This window comes from Pongo abelii, chromosome 7 (genome assembly GCF_028885655.2).
Source record: "Pongo abelii isolate AG06213 chromosome 7, NHGRI_mPonAbe1-v2.0_pri, whole genome shotgun sequence".
NCBI lineage: Eukaryota > Metazoa > Chordata > Mammalia > Primates > Hominidae > Pongo > Pongo abelii.
The window spans coordinates 1,860,891-1,877,453 of NC_071992.2; the positions used below are offsets into that span (position 1 = coordinate 1,860,891).

Consider the following 16,563-nt stretch of genomic DNA (forward strand, 5'->3'; position numbering starts at 1 on the left):
CTTCGCTGGCCATGCTTGTGCACAAGCCGTATGGCCACTGGGTGGCAATCGTGTAGAGGAAATGCACACAAGACGGAGAAGGGTTAGAATCGCCAGATATCCAATAGAAGGCTTTTTTTTCCCCCCTGAATGCATAGAAAGAAATGCAAAAGACATTGTATATTGCGGTTCTGCAATTACACACACGTATATGTATGTAACCTATAGAATTTCACAAATGATAACCTCATCCAGCACACATTCTCTTTTTAGCCTGTCCTGTGACATTAAAGGCACAAGTTGTGACCCACTAATTTGACTTGGTGACGACCCTCTATTGGGTTGTAGGCCATAGTTGCATAAGCCTCCAATGTCCTACAAAGGCTGTAACTAGGGTTTTGTGATACAAAATTTATATATAATATGTAATACAATATGTAGTATGCACGTGACAGAGAATATAACATATAGAAGCTTATGCCACCTAATACAATAATCACATCTAGCACGACTCAATGCAGCGTGGCGGAAACAGAAATGGAAATGAACCACATTTCAGACCCCAGCATGGAGGAGGACCCTCTGGCCTTCTCTGCTTATTTGCAATATATGTTATCTAGGGGGTAGAAACTGGAATTATTTCAGGGTAAAGCATTACATTATTAATTCTGGGTGACAAAATATAGTTATTTGCATTACGAAAATACAGGTGGTCAGTCCCTCTGTGGGGCTCTCCTAGGGTGGAAGGTATTTTCTCAGGCCCCTCATTCCCCTCATCTTCCACCAATACAAAAACACCAAGTTTGCAAACACACTTTTATTTTTATTTTTGAGACCAGGTCTCATTTTGTCACTCAGGCTACAGTGCAGTGGCACAATCATGGCTCACTGCAGTCCCCACCTCCTGGGCTCAAGCAGTCCTTCTGCCCCAGCCCCCTAACCCCCAGAGTATCTGGGACCACAGGTGTGCGCCACCACACCCACTGATTTTTAAATTTTTTTTGTAGAGACAAGGTCTTGCCATGTTGCCCAGGCTGGTCTCAAATTCCTGGCACAAACAATCTTCCTGCCTCAGCCTCCCAAAGTGCTGGGATTACAGACACTTTAGTGTGTTTGCAGGCCAGGTGAGCCACAACACCTGTCCTGCAAACACATTGTTAGAGAGAGGACTCTACCATGGAGCCAGTGTGTGGGCAGAACTACCTGCTGTCAGTACTGATGACATGGTAGACACACTTATTTTTGGAATTTTTATTATTTTATTTTTCTATTAGTTATTGGGGTACAGGGGGTATTTGGTTACATGAGTAAGCTCTTCAGTGGTGATTTGAGAGATTTTGGTGCATCCATTACCCAAGCAGTATATGCTGCACCATATTTGTTGTCTTTTATCCCTCGCCTCCCTCCCACTCTTTCCCCCAAGTCCCCAGAGTCTATTGTGTCATTCTTATGCCTTTGCAGCAAACACACATTTTTAAGAAAATGTAATTTCAACTTTTATTTTAGCTTCAGGGGGTACCTGTGCAAGTTCTGACAAGGGTATATTGTGTGATACTGATTTCGAGGTACAGTTGATCTCATCACCCAGGTAGTGAGCATAGCACCCCATAGGTGGTTTTTCAGCCCTTGCCCTGTCTGGTAGGCCTTGGTGTCTATCATTGCATTCTTTGTGTGCATGCATACCCAGTGTTTAGCTCCCGCTTATAAGTGAGAACATGCAGTATTTGCTTTTCTGTTCCTGTGTTAATTCACTTAGGATAACAGCCTCCAGCTGCACCCATGTGGCTGCACAGGACATGATTTCTTTCCTCTTTATGGCTGTGTAGTATTCCATGGTGTGGAGGCACCACATTTTCTCTCTGCAGTCCGCCATTGCAGGGTTGAGTCCATATCTTTACTGTTGAGAACTGTGCTGTGATGAACATACAAGTGCACACATCTTCTGGTAGAATGATATATTTTCCTTTGGGCATATACCCAGTAATGGGATTGCTGGATGGAATGGTAGTTCTGCTTTAAGTTCTTTGAGAAGTCTCTAAACTGCTTTCCACAGAGACTGAGCTAATGACATTCCCCCAGCAGTGGATAAGACTTCCCTTTGTGGACCCACATTCTGATATAGGAGAGGAAGCTCTCCTATAGACACCTGGACTGTGGTTGCTTGGGGTCGTGAGGGCCTCAGGCCCATGACGCCGTGGGGGTTCCCACCACAAACGCCCAGGGCAGATGCAAAATAGCGACTTTCTACTTTCACCAAAATGAGAGAAAACTCCTTCAAATATGAGTCTGATTTCTAGAAGTCTGGGTTGCTATCTGAAATTTTCAGCAGGCTTACCAGGGTCAGTGTATATCCTACTTTTACTACCACAAAACTACTTTCGAAAAAGGAGTTTTATCTCTATGTGAAAAAATAAAATAAAACATGTAATCAAGGTTTTTAAAGTAATTACAAAAGATAAAAATTAAACAAGCAGTATATAAAATTTGGGAAAGAGAGAAGTTACATGGAATACAATTAAAATGAACAATAATTCCACCATATAAAAGCCATATTGTGTGGTACATATATTTATAGTATTTTTCTCCATAGATTTTAATGTCCTTGTTGTATCATACAATTTGCATTCTGTATTACATTTCAGAAAATAACATAATTCCTCTTATTAGACTGAAGATCTTTATACAATAATTTAAGTGGCCATGAGGTTTTTAATCTATGAACATATCATCATATGTCTGACCATATTGATAGCCATTTAGATTGCTGTCATTTAATCACTACCGCAAGTAGCTGCAATATGGTAATAATTTTAAATTGAAATGCGAATCACTGAGTTATGATGGAATTTTATGAATATACTTCTAAATTATCTTTCATTATTTGCAGGTTAATTCTATTTTGCTAAAACTACTACCTATGTATTGATTCCCTTATGTTTTCTATGGTTTAATTATTTACTTTAATGGAAAAAAATTTATTAGTAAACATGATCAACTTTGGGTAATTTGTGACTTCCTTCTCCAAATTGGCATAATGTTTCATAAAACTCAAAAAAGATGCATGACCATCCTTTGTGTGCGAGACGCAGCGGGTGCGCCTGGTGGACCTGGGTTAGTGAGAACAGAGCATTTCTTCCTCCTTCACACGCCTCTGGGGACCTCGTGGTTTTCACTGCCAGTCTCATTTCTGTTTCTCTTTGAAGTCCGTGGTGGGGAGCGGCAGCTGGCAGAGAGTCAATGCCCAGACGGCTGTGAGATCCCCGAGATATGCCGTGTTTGACCTCATGGAAGGGAAGTCATACGTGTTCCGAGTGCTGTCAGCAAACCGGCATGGCCTGAGCGAGCCTTCGGAGATAACGTCCCCCATTCAGCCCCAGGACGTGACCGGTGAGCTGTCACACTGGGTGGCCCCAAGTCAGGATGGGCTAAGAGTGGGGTGACACCAAATAGCCTTAAATTGTGTGAATAAAGACATTAATGTTATTAACGAGTTGAAGTTCAAGTTGACTTAAAACTTCACTTTACGAGAGATTAAGAGCTCTCTGCCATGTTTTGTTTGGTTCTTGACATTTCTCCAAAGCTCCATCTTCTTTTCATGAAACCAGTAAGTGAGTTGAGAAATATGTTTAGGAAACGGTCACTTTTATTGTTTTATTTAAACTTTTAAAAAAACTTTTATTTTAGGTTCGGGGTCCATGTGTAGGCTTCTTACATAGGTAAACTTGTGTCATGGGGGTTTGTTGTAAAGATTATTTTGTCACCCAGGTACCAAGCCTAGTAGCCATTGGTGACTTTGCCTGCTCCTCTCCCTCCTCACAACCTAGACCCTCTGATAGTCCCCAGTGTGTGTTATTTCCATCTATGTGTCCATGTGTTCTCATCATTTAGCTCCCACTTATGAGTGAGAACATTTGGTATTTGGTTTTCTATTCCTGCATTAGTTTGCTAAGGATAATGGCCCCCAGCTTCACTCATATTCCTGCAAAGGACATGGTCTTGTTCTTTTTTATGGCTGCATAGTATTCCATGGTATATATGTACCACATTTTCTCTATCCAATGTCATTGATAGGCATTTGAGTTGATTCCATGTCTTTGCTATTGTGTGAATAGTGCTGCAATGAACATTCACATCCATAAGTCTTTATGGTAGAATGATTTATATTCCTCTGGATATATACCCAGTACTGGGATTGCTAGGTTGAATGATAGTTCTTTTTTTTTTTTTTAGCTCTTTGAGGAATCATGACACTGCTTTCCACAATAGTTGAACTAATTTACATTCCCACCAACAGTGTTTAAGTGTTCCCTTTTCTCTGCAATGGTCACTTTTAAAGTAATTCAAATTTTAAGTGCAATAGGGTTTTTGTTGTTGGTTTTTTTTAATTAGTGCTTTTTAAAAAAATTTTGTTTTGTAGAGATAGAGTTTCACCATATTGCCCAGGACAGTCTCGAACTCCTGAACTCAAGGGATCCTCCCACCTTGGCCTCTCAAAACGTTGGGATTCCAGGCGTGAGCCAGGGTGCCCAGCCAGGCACTAGAGTTTCTTGCCCATCTGGCTTGAAGGTCCCTCTTGGAAGGTTTCAAATACAAATTACAGAAATTTTGAATTGCAATCCCTGGAGTCATAAGTCCTTCATGGATGGCAATTAACTAGCATGTAAGTGGAGGCACCCCGGAAATCCCCAGAAGCCTTCACGGGAGGCACGTTGGTGTCAGGAACGCAGTTCCGAGTGCCTGGGTGTGCCCTCCACCCTCTCTCTCTCTATGGTGTTTCCTGAGAAAGCCAGATATGGAAATGAACAAGGTCACGAGGCCGGCTGCCTCCAGGGCATCCTCAAGTTTCTATCTGGCTCTGGTTTTAACTGAAGCTCTTAAAACTCTTACCCAGAACCCAGGCTTGATGAGACTAGCTGTCCCTCAGTAAGGCCCAGCCTTCTTGTGCTTTATGACACATATGAAAAATGACAGTGTACATCATTGAGAAACACTGTGGGGCATGGCCCAGGTGGCCGGCATGGAGGACACAGGTGGCCCCAAGGCCTTACCTGACCTCAGTCCACAGTCCACTAGTGGGGCCTGGCACCAGATGAGAGGATCTGATGGTCAGGTCATGATTGAATTTTGAGTACCCCTGGGAGATTCCAACAGATCTGATAAAACTGAGTCTTACTTTCTTAAAATTGGTTAATTTCCAGTCCAAAAAATAGTTGTTACCCAGGTAGCCCCATCCCTGCTGCCAACAGAGGATCTTTTTAACAGCTCTGGTGGGAGACAGGAGGCTTCAGGATGGATGTCATCCTGTGTCTCTAGGAGTTGTGTGGAGCCTGGGAAGAGATCAAAGAGACCAGCACCTCCCAGTGGCCCTCGGGTGGTCGGCCCGGGGCTCCTCTCCTGCTCCTGGACCCCTTGTCTGAATTTCTTCCAAAGCCCCCAGTCTGGCTGTCCAGTTCCCTGTGAAAAGGGCCGGAAGATCTCTGGTGTAGCTTCCAAAGTTCTGATGCCATTTCACCGACTCCTTTTGTCTCCTACGAAAAGTTGTCCCTTCTGCTCCGGGTCGGGTTCTTGCTTCCCGAAACACCAAGACGTCGGTGGTGGTGCAGTGGGACCGACCCAAGCATGAGGAGGACCTGCTGGGCTACTACGTGGACTGCTGTGTGGCCGGAACCAACCTCTGGGAGCCCTGCAACCACAAGCCCATCGGATACAACAGGTGCGGCCTTCCTCCCCAGCCCTGGAGTCAGCCTTGCAGGAGAAGCAAGACCATTGAGGCCCCTGTGGCCCTGGCACAGGGAGTACCATGGCCACAAGGCTTCTGCATAAATGAGTCTGTCTTAGCCACACACGAGGGCTGTATAATTTTAAAGTTTGACCACTTGGATGAGCTAGTTACTGCACTTGCTCATCTCGACCGAAACGATTTATTTATAGATGAAAGGAGAGTTCCAGAACCTGTTTTTTTTTCCAGACATAGTTAGCACTTAGGCCTTTTCTTTGAATAGCAGAGTTAAAAATAGTGACTACGATGTGAAAGTCGTTTTATTTTTTTGTATTGATTTTTTGAACTTGAAAGTTGCTTTGTTCACGTGCCTGGTAGTTCTATTCTCCAGCACCTGATGGAGACCCCACCAGGCGCTGACTCTTCGCTTGTGGTAGGGACAGCCGGGGGGATGCTGGTTGCTTTGCAGAGGAAAGCCAGTGACCCTGCCTTTAGAGAGAAACTTGCTTCTACTGCCTGCTGAGTGTGCAGAGATGTCTGAGGTTATTAGGCTTCTCTGCGATATGCGTCTTAGGAAAATGTCGGCAGCTGTCAGAACCACCCTTGTGGATAGATGATCAATTATGGCTCAGCCATTTCTCCTTTTAAAATCTGAAAAAAAATACACTGTGAAAAGTGGTGGCTAACAAGAAGAGATGTCATTGAAAAGAATAACAATTAGATGTTCTTCACAGCCCACACCAAATGCAGAAAGATCGATCAGAATAAGAAACTTAAAACATGATTCCAGTACAGGGAAATGGTTAGTGAATATTTATTGACTATATGTGATAAATAATAATTGCTTACACGGACTGAATATCATACACAAGGCATCTGTGCTAAGTTCTCCACCTAGAGTTTTCCATGTAGTGCCTGCAACAGTGCTGTGGGGTAGGAATTATCATCCCCATCTTACAAATAGAAAAACAAAGTCTTACAGGGGTTAAGGAGCTTGATGAAGGCCAAAAATCTGTGAGGTGTCAAAGCCAGTATTCGAGCCTAGTCCATCTGACTTCCAAGTCTTGGCCTTTAACCACTGCAGTGTGATTACTGCTCATTAAGTTTTACATACACGAGTTCTTTTAGATAAGGAATGGCATACTGTTGGATAATAGACCTCTGATCCAGAGGAGGCCCAGAAAGTACAAAAGCAAAGGTGAACTCACAGAACAAGTGGCTTTGACACCACGTGTAGTCAGCTCCTGCTATAATTGGGTGCTGTGTGACCTTACTTTCAGACTCTAAATGTTGAGCTAATTAACTAGAATTGAAAATGAAGGATGTATGTTATCCATAAAATTTTTTCATGGCGCGTTCAGGGTGATTTTTGCTTCTGCTGCAGGAGAGAAAAAGTGGAGCCTGGCAGTTCTGACCCTGATCCCTGTGTTTCTCAGGTTCGTGGTGCACGGCTTAACCACGGGAGAGCAGTACATCTTCCGAGTCAAGGCAGTCAATGCCGTGGGGATGAGTGAAAATTCCCAGGAATCGGACGTCATAAAAGTGCAGGCCGCACTCAGTAAGTCACTCACAGGCTGTTCTGTGCCGATTGCTCCCAACACTGTCATTTCTGCATGAATAAACATTTGTGATGCCATTTGGAATGTTATTGAAGGGGAAAAGGGGACTAAATTTTTGAACAGAGAACATGAGTTTCTTTGAAGCCTCTCGGTTGGCTGCTTGTCTTGGAAATGACAGTGTGAGAGGGAGAAATGATAATATACTAATAAAACGTGAATTAAAAATAGAAAACATTATTAGAGGTTACATGTGTTGCCAAATACCTGTACTCATGTTAAAATATATGCTGTAGGCTAGGCGCCATGGCTCATAGCCTGTAATCCCAGCACTTTGGGAGGGCAAGGTGGCTGGATCATGGGGTCAAGAGATTGAGACCATCCTGGCCAACATGGTGAAACCCCGTCGCTACTAAAAATACAAAAATTAGCCAGGTGTGCTGGTATGTGCCTGTAGTCCTAGCTACTCGGTAGGCTGAGGCAGGAGAATCACCTAACCTGGGAGGCGGAGGTTGCAGTGAGCCAAGATCGTGCCACTGTACTCCAGCCTGGGGGGACAGAGCAAGACTCCGTCTCAAAAAAAAAAAAAATATATATATATATATAAATATATATATATATGTATGCTATAGGGGATACATTTCTCTTTTCAAAATATGTGCTAAAATACAGCGACATCAATGGCCTTTTTAGCTGTTCTCAGTTCAAGGAACTTTAGTCACTTCAGAGAATGTCACATTTATGTAACTTTGTGACTTTGTTGGTAAATAGTGGTGTTTAACAGTTTTTATTATTTTGATCAAACGAGACAATTGGGATCCTAAATCTCAGGGACCGTCCCTAGAATAGTTGCTGTATCAAGCTGTGCTGCAGCCTCATGGCTTTCTGTTTTCTCACGAAATGCACCACACCAAGTAAGTGCACATACTCAGAAACATTTTGAAACACAAATGCCACATATGGCACACTCAGATTCACAGTATTATCTTCCCACTTCAGAGGGAACTGTGTTCCTCGTTGATGATTTTTCATCTTCGACTAAATTTGCAACATTTTCAGAAATTAAAATTTATCTTCTAATGATATTGCTGTTGGATTTCCAAGGAATGTCAAATCTGATAACACCTAGCTGGGTACAATAGCGCTGACTCTTTTGTTTTAAGAGTAATCTCCTCCCAATTTTTTCCAGGAGGGACTTTCAAACATTCCCATTTTCTTTTTAAAGTCATTCCTACTAAAAGAAAACCAGTTACTTTTTTTTTTTTTTGACATAGAGTCTCGCTCTGTTGCTCAGGCTGGAGTGCAGTGGTGCAATCGCAGCTCCCTGCAGCCTTGAGCTTTTGGGCTCAAGTGATCCTCATGCCTCAGCCTCCTGATTAGCTGGGACCACAGGCACCACCACCATGCCCAGCAAATTTTTTGATTTTTTGTAGAGATGGGGTTTTACCATGTTGCCCAAGCTGATCTCAAACTCAGGAGCTCAAGCAATCCTACCTCGGTCTGCCAAAGTGCTGGGACTACAGGCATGAGCCACCGCACCCGGCCTGTTTTTATTCTGCGATAAGAATCACTTAATTCTAGTCACCTGTGTCTCAGGTTACAGAGGATGGCCACATCGAGGTGACTCAGAGCTGGGGCAAAGCAGACTCAGGCCCATCCGTTCTCGACCTGTTAGGAGAAGGTGGTCCGTTTCAAATGCCCTGCTCAAACAGGGAAACATGAATTCACACTGATTTGAAGGAACCTGAAGTTCCTGTAACTGTGCAGGAAATTGAAACAAACTGGAATCGTATCTGTCATCTCTGGCCACAGATGCAGAGTAGTTTCCTTATGGTTGTAAAAGTGAAAGCTCCTTCTCCAAGCTTCTTTCAGGGGACAGAGAAGACAGGACATCTTCTGCTGGGTCAGATGTTCATACCAGATTTAAACCGTTCATCCTATGGAAACCTTAGTAGATACACTTAGAAATAGTAATATATATATATGAGATAAATTTTTGTTTATTTTTGTACTCATCCCCTTTAAAAAGGTGTAAAGACCAAGGTGGTTAAGTGTAGGTTGAGAGGGATCAGAGGGCTCAGTGTTCAGGCCCGTCTCCACGGTGCTTCCCCCTCCCTCTGCCACGCTGGAGCTGGCTGCCCCAGGGACAAAGCCCCAGCTGAGGCCCTCGGTAACTCCACGGCCGTGCTTCCTTGCAGCCGTACCGTCCCATCCTTATGGGATAACACTCCTCAACTGTGACGGCCACTCCATGACCCTCGGCTGGAAGGTCCCGAAATTCAGCGGTGGGTCGCCCATCCTGGGCTACTACCTGGACAAGCGTGAAGTTCACCATAAAAACTGGCACGAGGTCAATTCTTCACCCAGCAAACCGACAATCCTAACGGTCAGTTGGTTTTTATTTCTTCGTCTATTTTTGCCTGGGTGGTTCTTTACATTTTGGGCACTGTTTCTGCATTTGATGACATTAGATAATTCGATACAGACACAAAAATGGATTAAAAAATAGCATCTTGAGATCAGGAAGTTTTGGAGCTAAAAAGATCCTAGGAATCATATTCTTTTTCTTTCTGAGAAGCAGTGAAGAAGGGAGCTCAGTGATGGAGTGGGTCTGACAATGAGTCCATGACCTCTGGTGTGACCAGCATCTGGTCCCAGTACCAGTGGTAACCGTGTCCCTTGTTCCAGGCTCTGAGGCCTTGAGGGCAGGGACGGAGTCTCACGTGTGTGGCTGAGGGGGGGTCACGCTGAATGTCTGTTTAGGAAGAGTGACGTTGGCTCTCTGCTTGTCACCCAACTGATTCCCTGAGACGTTGTTGCATTTCAAGCCTCCCAGAGAGTCCCTTGTTGCAGTGCCTCTGGTGCTCAGGCGCAGAGAGTGGCAAGGACATCAACTTGGAGCTCAGAGATCCGGGGTCAGATCCAGACCCACCCTTGGCAGCCATCGTCCTGTTTCCCTGTCTGGCCCTTGACCCCTCATCTGAGCATGGATGAATGACCCTCATCTCACACTGCAGCTCCCGTCCCGACCCTGGGGAGCCACAGACCCCAGGGGAGTCACTTACACTCCAACAGGAGGGCTTTCTTTTTTGGAGGGGGTAAGGCCTTAGAAGATCTAATCTTTGTCTACTAGAAAATTCTGCCTTATAAATCTATCTCTTTACATTTTAATATTTTATATACGTATGATGATATATAGGCAACTTTCCAGTTTGTTGTGACATTATTGATATTTCGCCCACGTTCAACCTCTGTTCTGACCTCTTCCAATGTCTAAATGTTCTCAACTTAAAAATTATTTTATTTTTAATTGACAAATAATAATTGTACCTATAAATGGGGTAAAATGTGATATTTTAATATATGTTTGCATTATGGAATGATTAAATCAAGCTAATTAACATCTCCATTGCCTCCCAGTACTTATAATTTTTTGTGATAAGAACATTTAAAATCTATTTATTTATATATTTATTTATTTTTTGAGACAGAGTCTCACTCTGTCACCCAGGCTGGAGTGCAGTGGCACCATCTCAGCTCACTGCAAGCTCCGCCTCCTGGGTTCAAGCAATTCTCCTGCCTTAGCCTCCTGAGTAGCTGGGATTACAGGTGCCCACCACCACGCCTGGCTAATTTTCGTATTATTTTAGTAGAGACGGGGTTTCATCATGTTGCCCAGGTTGATCTGGAACTCCTGACCTCAGGTGATCTGCCTGCCTTGGCCTCCCAAAGTGCGGGGATTACAGGCATGAGTCACCATGCCCTGCCTAAAACCTATTTAAAAATTTTTTTTGAAATACATCTACAACACATTATTATGGGCTAAATCATCACCGCACTGTGCAGGAAGCGCCAGAACTAGCCCCTCCTGTTCCTGCTGGAACTTTGTCCCTCTGCCCAGCGCCTCCCGACCCGGCACCCACCCCTCAGCTCCCTGTCTTTGTGAGTGCTACTGTTTCAGATTCCACATCTGAGTGAGATCACACAGTGTCTGTCCTTTTGTCCCTGGGTCATCTCGCTCAGCACAACAGTTCTTTATTTGGTCCGAGATTCCTGAGAAAAGTACCTGCTTACTCTCTGAATGCTTCACAGCTAGTCCAGTGAGGAGGATGAAGGCCGTCACCACCGACTGAAGCCGTTTATCCTCAGATATCTTACTTTGGAAGCTATTTTTTGAGACAGTGTTTACCCAGATAGTGTTTTTGTCCCACTAGCCCTGGGGAGTTGAGGCTCGTAGTGTTGGCCAAAGGCCTTCCTAGTGCTTTGTCCCCCAGCCAGGCAGCGTCCCTGAGGGCCCGGTGGGTGGCCCCGGACTGCAGCACCCCAGGGACCTGGGCAGCCCGGGGGCTCTTGTCCTGCAGAGTCCGAGTATAGGGGACGTGGTGGGCTCTGTCTCCAGGGTGACCCCCCTTGGGTCCAGGGCAGGGCCTGCTCAGGGGACAGTATGTGGCCTGAGTGCGTGTCTCCTCCAGGCCTCTGCCCTTGAGTTGGCCCTGGGCGACCGTTGCCTCTCTGGGCCTCAGTTTCCTTACCTGCCGCTGGGGTATCACCTGTCCCCCGCCCCCGCAGGAGCCTTTGGGGATTGAGTGAAGGACACATAAGGTTTCATGCGGCTGCAGCTTGTTGGGCACATCAAGGGCCTTCCTGAAATATTTGGTCCAATTTCCCGACAAGGTTCCTTCCTCTCATATTTTATTTCACAAGCCAGTTATAAGAGCTCCTCCCCCTCAGTCGGCTGTAATGCATCCTTTATCTCATGTATTAATTTAAACAAAATCTGAATAGGTGGACGGCTTGACGGAAGGCTCACTCTACGAGTTCAAAATCGCCGCCGTCAACCTGGCCGGCATCGGGGAGCCCTCGGATCCCAGTGAGCACTTCAAATGTGAGGCCTGGACCATGCCGGAGCCCGGTGAGTCACTGCCCCCAGGACACCTGCCTTCTAGTGCACAGGCTGGCTGGGAAGGGGCCTCTGTGGCTGTGGCTCCGGCCTCGCCAGCCTTCACAGCATGTCTGTTCCTGTGACACCTGCAGCCGCAGAGCCACCATGCGCCAGGCACTGTGCAGGGCTGTGAATCAGGTAGACCCTGCATCTAGTTTGGGCTGTGCATGGTCCAGAGGCCAGTGATGAGGGTGGAGTAGGAGGCCCTGAGGGTGAGGTGGGAGGGAGCACAGGAGGACCCAGACTGTGGGGAGAGGGACAGCTCCCCATGCACCCCCTGACCTGTGACACGGATTTGGCCCAGGTCACCTACCCCAAAGGAGCAGGCAGAGAGAGTCACAGTGGAGGGGAAAGTGCTAGCCCGGCCCCAGCTGGGAGGCACGACAGGGTTCTCATTCGTGGGTTAGCTCCTGCTGTCCTCTCAGGCCATCTGGGGATCTTGGGGCTTCCAGTTCTAAAAGGCATAATTGTTGCAGATCTGCATTTATTTAGCTCGCACTCTACCGATTTTTTGTTTTGAGATGAGGTCTCTCTGTGTTGCCCAGGCTGGTCTTGAACTCCTGGGCTCAAGCCATCTGCCTGCCTCAGCCTCATGAGTAGCTGGGACCACAGGTTCACGTCATCATGCCCTGCTAACATTTTCTCTCTGTTTTCACAAGTTCTCAAGTACCAGATGTTGATTTCTTTGTCTCTAACCTATCAGGAATCAAATGCAATGGATAATATGCTCATACTTTGACAAAGTAAATCTTGAAAGTTGAAGCTGAAAAAGTTCAAAGTTCAGAGTGTTTTCCAATGTTATGGCCAGAGTATACTGCCTTTTTCCTTTCAGTCAGCATCTTTTGACTTAGCAAATCAGCTGCTAAGAATCCAGATGAATAAGTCAATTAGAAAATTCCTTCCTTCTTCCTTCCTTCTTTCCTTCCTTCCTTCTTTCCTTCCTTCTTTCCTTCCTTCCTTCCTTCCTTCCTTCCTTCTTTCCTTCCCTCCCTCCCTCCCGCCTTCTTTCTTGCCTTCCTACGTTTCTTGTTTTAATGAAATTAAATTTTGGACCTTAGAAAACCAACAGAAGAAAAAGTCATTCTAGTTTCCCGAGCCTTTTTTGAGGGTTGATAGGAGACGGCCTCTCAAGGCTCAAGGCCGCAGTGAGACTGGCTGAGGATGGGGCGGGGCTGCCTCTCTGTTCCCCTGCACCGCTTAGTGCTTGCCTGGACCTGGGCCTCTGCACCACATGCCCTCAGAGTTGCCATGGGTGTTTGTAGAGGACAGGGCTGCAGTGATGTGCTTCCGGCCAGGTGGGCAGGCTCCCTGAGTGACTGTGACTGCCAGGTGTCCAGCCCTGTGTAGGGTAACTTGAGAACCTGTCCTTTTCTGGACACCGTTTCCTCTCTGTGATAGCATCTGCTGGTCCTGAGAATGCAGTGTGGACTTCTGAATGATTCTATGTAGATCCACAATGGCCCTGATGCCCACAGAGGGGGCGGCAGGAGCATTAGGCTGCGCCCTCCTCCCCGACCCCCAACATCACACTGAGCACCCTCCTTACCCCGCTCTCCAAGAGAGGCTGATAAACATCAGATGGGGAAGAGATAACGGATGGGCCTTGCTGGGGGCGTCCCAGAGGAGCAGTGGGTCCCTGGGGCCGGGTTGGGTGGTGGGTGTGTTGGACTGGCTATGTGCGCAGAAGCAAGGTGGCATCTGACTTCGCAGGTCCTGCCTACGACTTGACGTTCTGTGAGGTCAGGGACACATCCTTGGTCATGCTGTGGAAGGCCCCCGTGTACTCCGGCAGCAGCCCTGTTTCTGGATATTTCGTGGACTTCAGGGAGGAGGATGCTGGAGAGTGGATCACTGTCAATCAGACGACAACGGCCAACCGTTATTTAAAGGTAAGTCTTGGCCGGCTGTGGTGGCTCATGCCTGTAATCCCAGCACTTTGGGAGGTAGAGGCGGGCCAATCACTTGAGGTCAGGAGTTTGAAACCAGCCTGGCCAACATGGAGAAGCCCCGTCTCTACTAAAAATACAAAAAAATTAGCCGAGCGTGGCACTGTGGCAGGCACCTGTAATCCCAGCTACTCGGGAAGCTGAGGCAGGAGAATTGCTTGAACCCGGGAGGCAGAGGTTGCAGTGAGCTGAGATTGAGCCACTGCACTCCAGCCTGGGTGACAGAGAGAGACTCTGTCTCAAAAACAAAACACAAAAAACAAAATAAAACAAATTAACAACAAAAAATAAAGGTAAGTCTTTTGTCTTGGCATTTCCCTCTGTGTGAAAGTGCTATTGATCTCTGCACAAGCCAGCACTGAGCCCCAAGGTGAACCTGTTCAAATGACCGGGGTGTGGCTGCTGAGGATGCAGCCACCATGCCATTGTGAGGCCCAGCAGATGGCAGAACAGTGCCTTGAGGACGCAGCGCCCTCCTTCCATTCACACCAACATGCTGTTCGCTCCTGGGGAACTGCACAGACACACCTGTTTTCTTCCACATTGCAGTCTAAAAGCTGTTAATTGTCTGTTCATGGGCTATATCTGTGTGCTTTCCACAGGGATGATGCATATTGTACTATGTCCTTCCACTTCATGCCCTGCATTTAATTTACTTAATTCATGTAATCGCTGAGGTCCATTTAATAAACACCACACACAGATATACTCACGGTTTTCACACATGGAGCAAAACTATCATGTGTCACGTCCTCCAGCCTCTTTCTCAAAATGTTTCTGTTTTTAGCACTTGTGATTCCTCAGTGTCTGGGTCAGGTGTAAGGACTGAGCCAGGAGGCCTACATGCTCCAGCTGAGTTGCCAACTGCCTTAACCCAGAGGTTTTCCTCTCTAGGTGCTGTGCCCTGTGGTGGGGCGGGCCTGCGTCCTTCCCTAAAGCACAGCCACGTCTGGGTCCGGCACCTGAGCACAGGCCGAGAGGGCCTTCCACGGGTGACACCTTCCGGAAACCCTTTGATGACAGAAAACAGCCAGTTTCTTTAGAATGAATTGGTCAGCTTCTAAGAATCAGCTACATAAATCAACTAGAAGCTTAGTAAATATATATTGATGTTTATCCAAGCAGGTTTTAATAGGAATAACCCATGTATGTACAAGTAGAGATGGATTTAATTTTGATGCCCCAATGATGATTTTTACACAGTTAAATATCACAGTTAAAATAGTATTTAGTTCCATAGAATTATGTTAAATATAAACACCAGATTATAGACTAGTCAGTATGATTTTACTTCTGCTTTAAAATATGCAGAGATAAAAAAATGAAAGAGGTTCTATCAGATTGGTAGCGAATGCATTTATTCCTCCAAAGTCACATTCTGCACCACTGTGAATCTCCTCTTCCCTCCTTTTCTAGCTCATTAAGTATCATTTTTCCAACTGGAAAAATAAGCTATTTTTGAAAAGGCCCTATTCACAATAAAATGTGAAAAACTCCAAAGTCATCTTTATTTTACCTCCACACATCTGGTGTTTCCGCTGTTGTTTCGAGGTCTCTGACCTGCAGCAAGGCAAGACCTATGTCTTCAGGGTCCGGGCAGTCAATGCAAATGGCGTGGGGAAGCCCTCGGACACGTCGGAGCCCGTGCTGGTAGAGGCAAGACCAGGTAAGGCTTACAACAAAAACTACAGAACAGCAATGATTTGGGGGGAGAGTGTGCATGTATTATATATGTATGGATGGGGGTGTGTGGATAAATGAGTGGGAGAGTGTACATGTATTATGTGTGTATGTGTGGATGGGTCTGTAGATAAATGAATGGGAGAGTGTGCATGTGTTATGTGTGCATGTATGTATGGGTGTGTGGATAAATATGGGAGAGTGTGCATGGATTATGTGTTTATGTATGGGTGTGTGAATAAATGAGTGGGAGAGTGTACATGTATTATGTGTGGATGTGTGGATGGGTGTATGGATAAATGCATGTATTATGTGTTCATGTATGGATGGGTGTGTGTGTAAATGAATGGGAGAGTGTGCATGTATTGTGTGTATGGATGGATGGGTGTGTGGAGAAATGAGTGGGAGAGTGTGCATGTATTATGTGTGCATGGATGGATGGGTATATGGATAAATGAGTGGGACAGTGTACATGTATTATGTGTGGATGTGTGGATGGGTGTATGGATAAATGCATGCATTATGTGTGCATGTATGGATGGCTGTGTGGATAAATGAATGGGAGAGTGTGCATGTATTATGTGTGTATATATGGATGGGTGTGTGGATAAATGAATAGAAGAGTGTACATGTACTGTGTATGTATGTATGGATGGGTGTGTGGATAAATGAGTGGGAGAGTGTGCATATATTATGTGTTATGTATGGGTATGTGGATAAATTAATGGGAGAGTGTACATG

General features: G+C 45.7%; 1 protein-coding gene across 1 annotated transcript in view; it reads left to right on the plus strand.

Annotated features, from left to right (window-relative positions):
- Positions 1-16,563, plus strand: part of MYOM2 (myomesin 2) — an 83,575-nt gene that overhangs the window by 23,153 nt on the left and 43,859 nt on the right. The window contains exons 10-16 of the mRNA XM_054561155.2: positions 3,183-3,366; positions 5,518-5,692; positions 7,135-7,256; positions 9,453-9,640; positions 12,040-12,166; positions 13,907-14,085; positions 15,694-15,808. Coding sequence (XP_054417130.2) covers positions 3,183-3,366; positions 5,518-5,692; positions 7,135-7,256; positions 9,453-9,640; positions 12,040-12,166; positions 13,907-14,085; positions 15,694-15,808 — 1,090 coding nt within the window. The remainder of the gene's footprint in view (positions 1-3,182; positions 3,367-5,517; positions 5,693-7,134; positions 7,257-9,452; positions 9,641-12,039; positions 12,167-13,906; positions 14,086-15,693; positions 15,809-16,563) is intronic.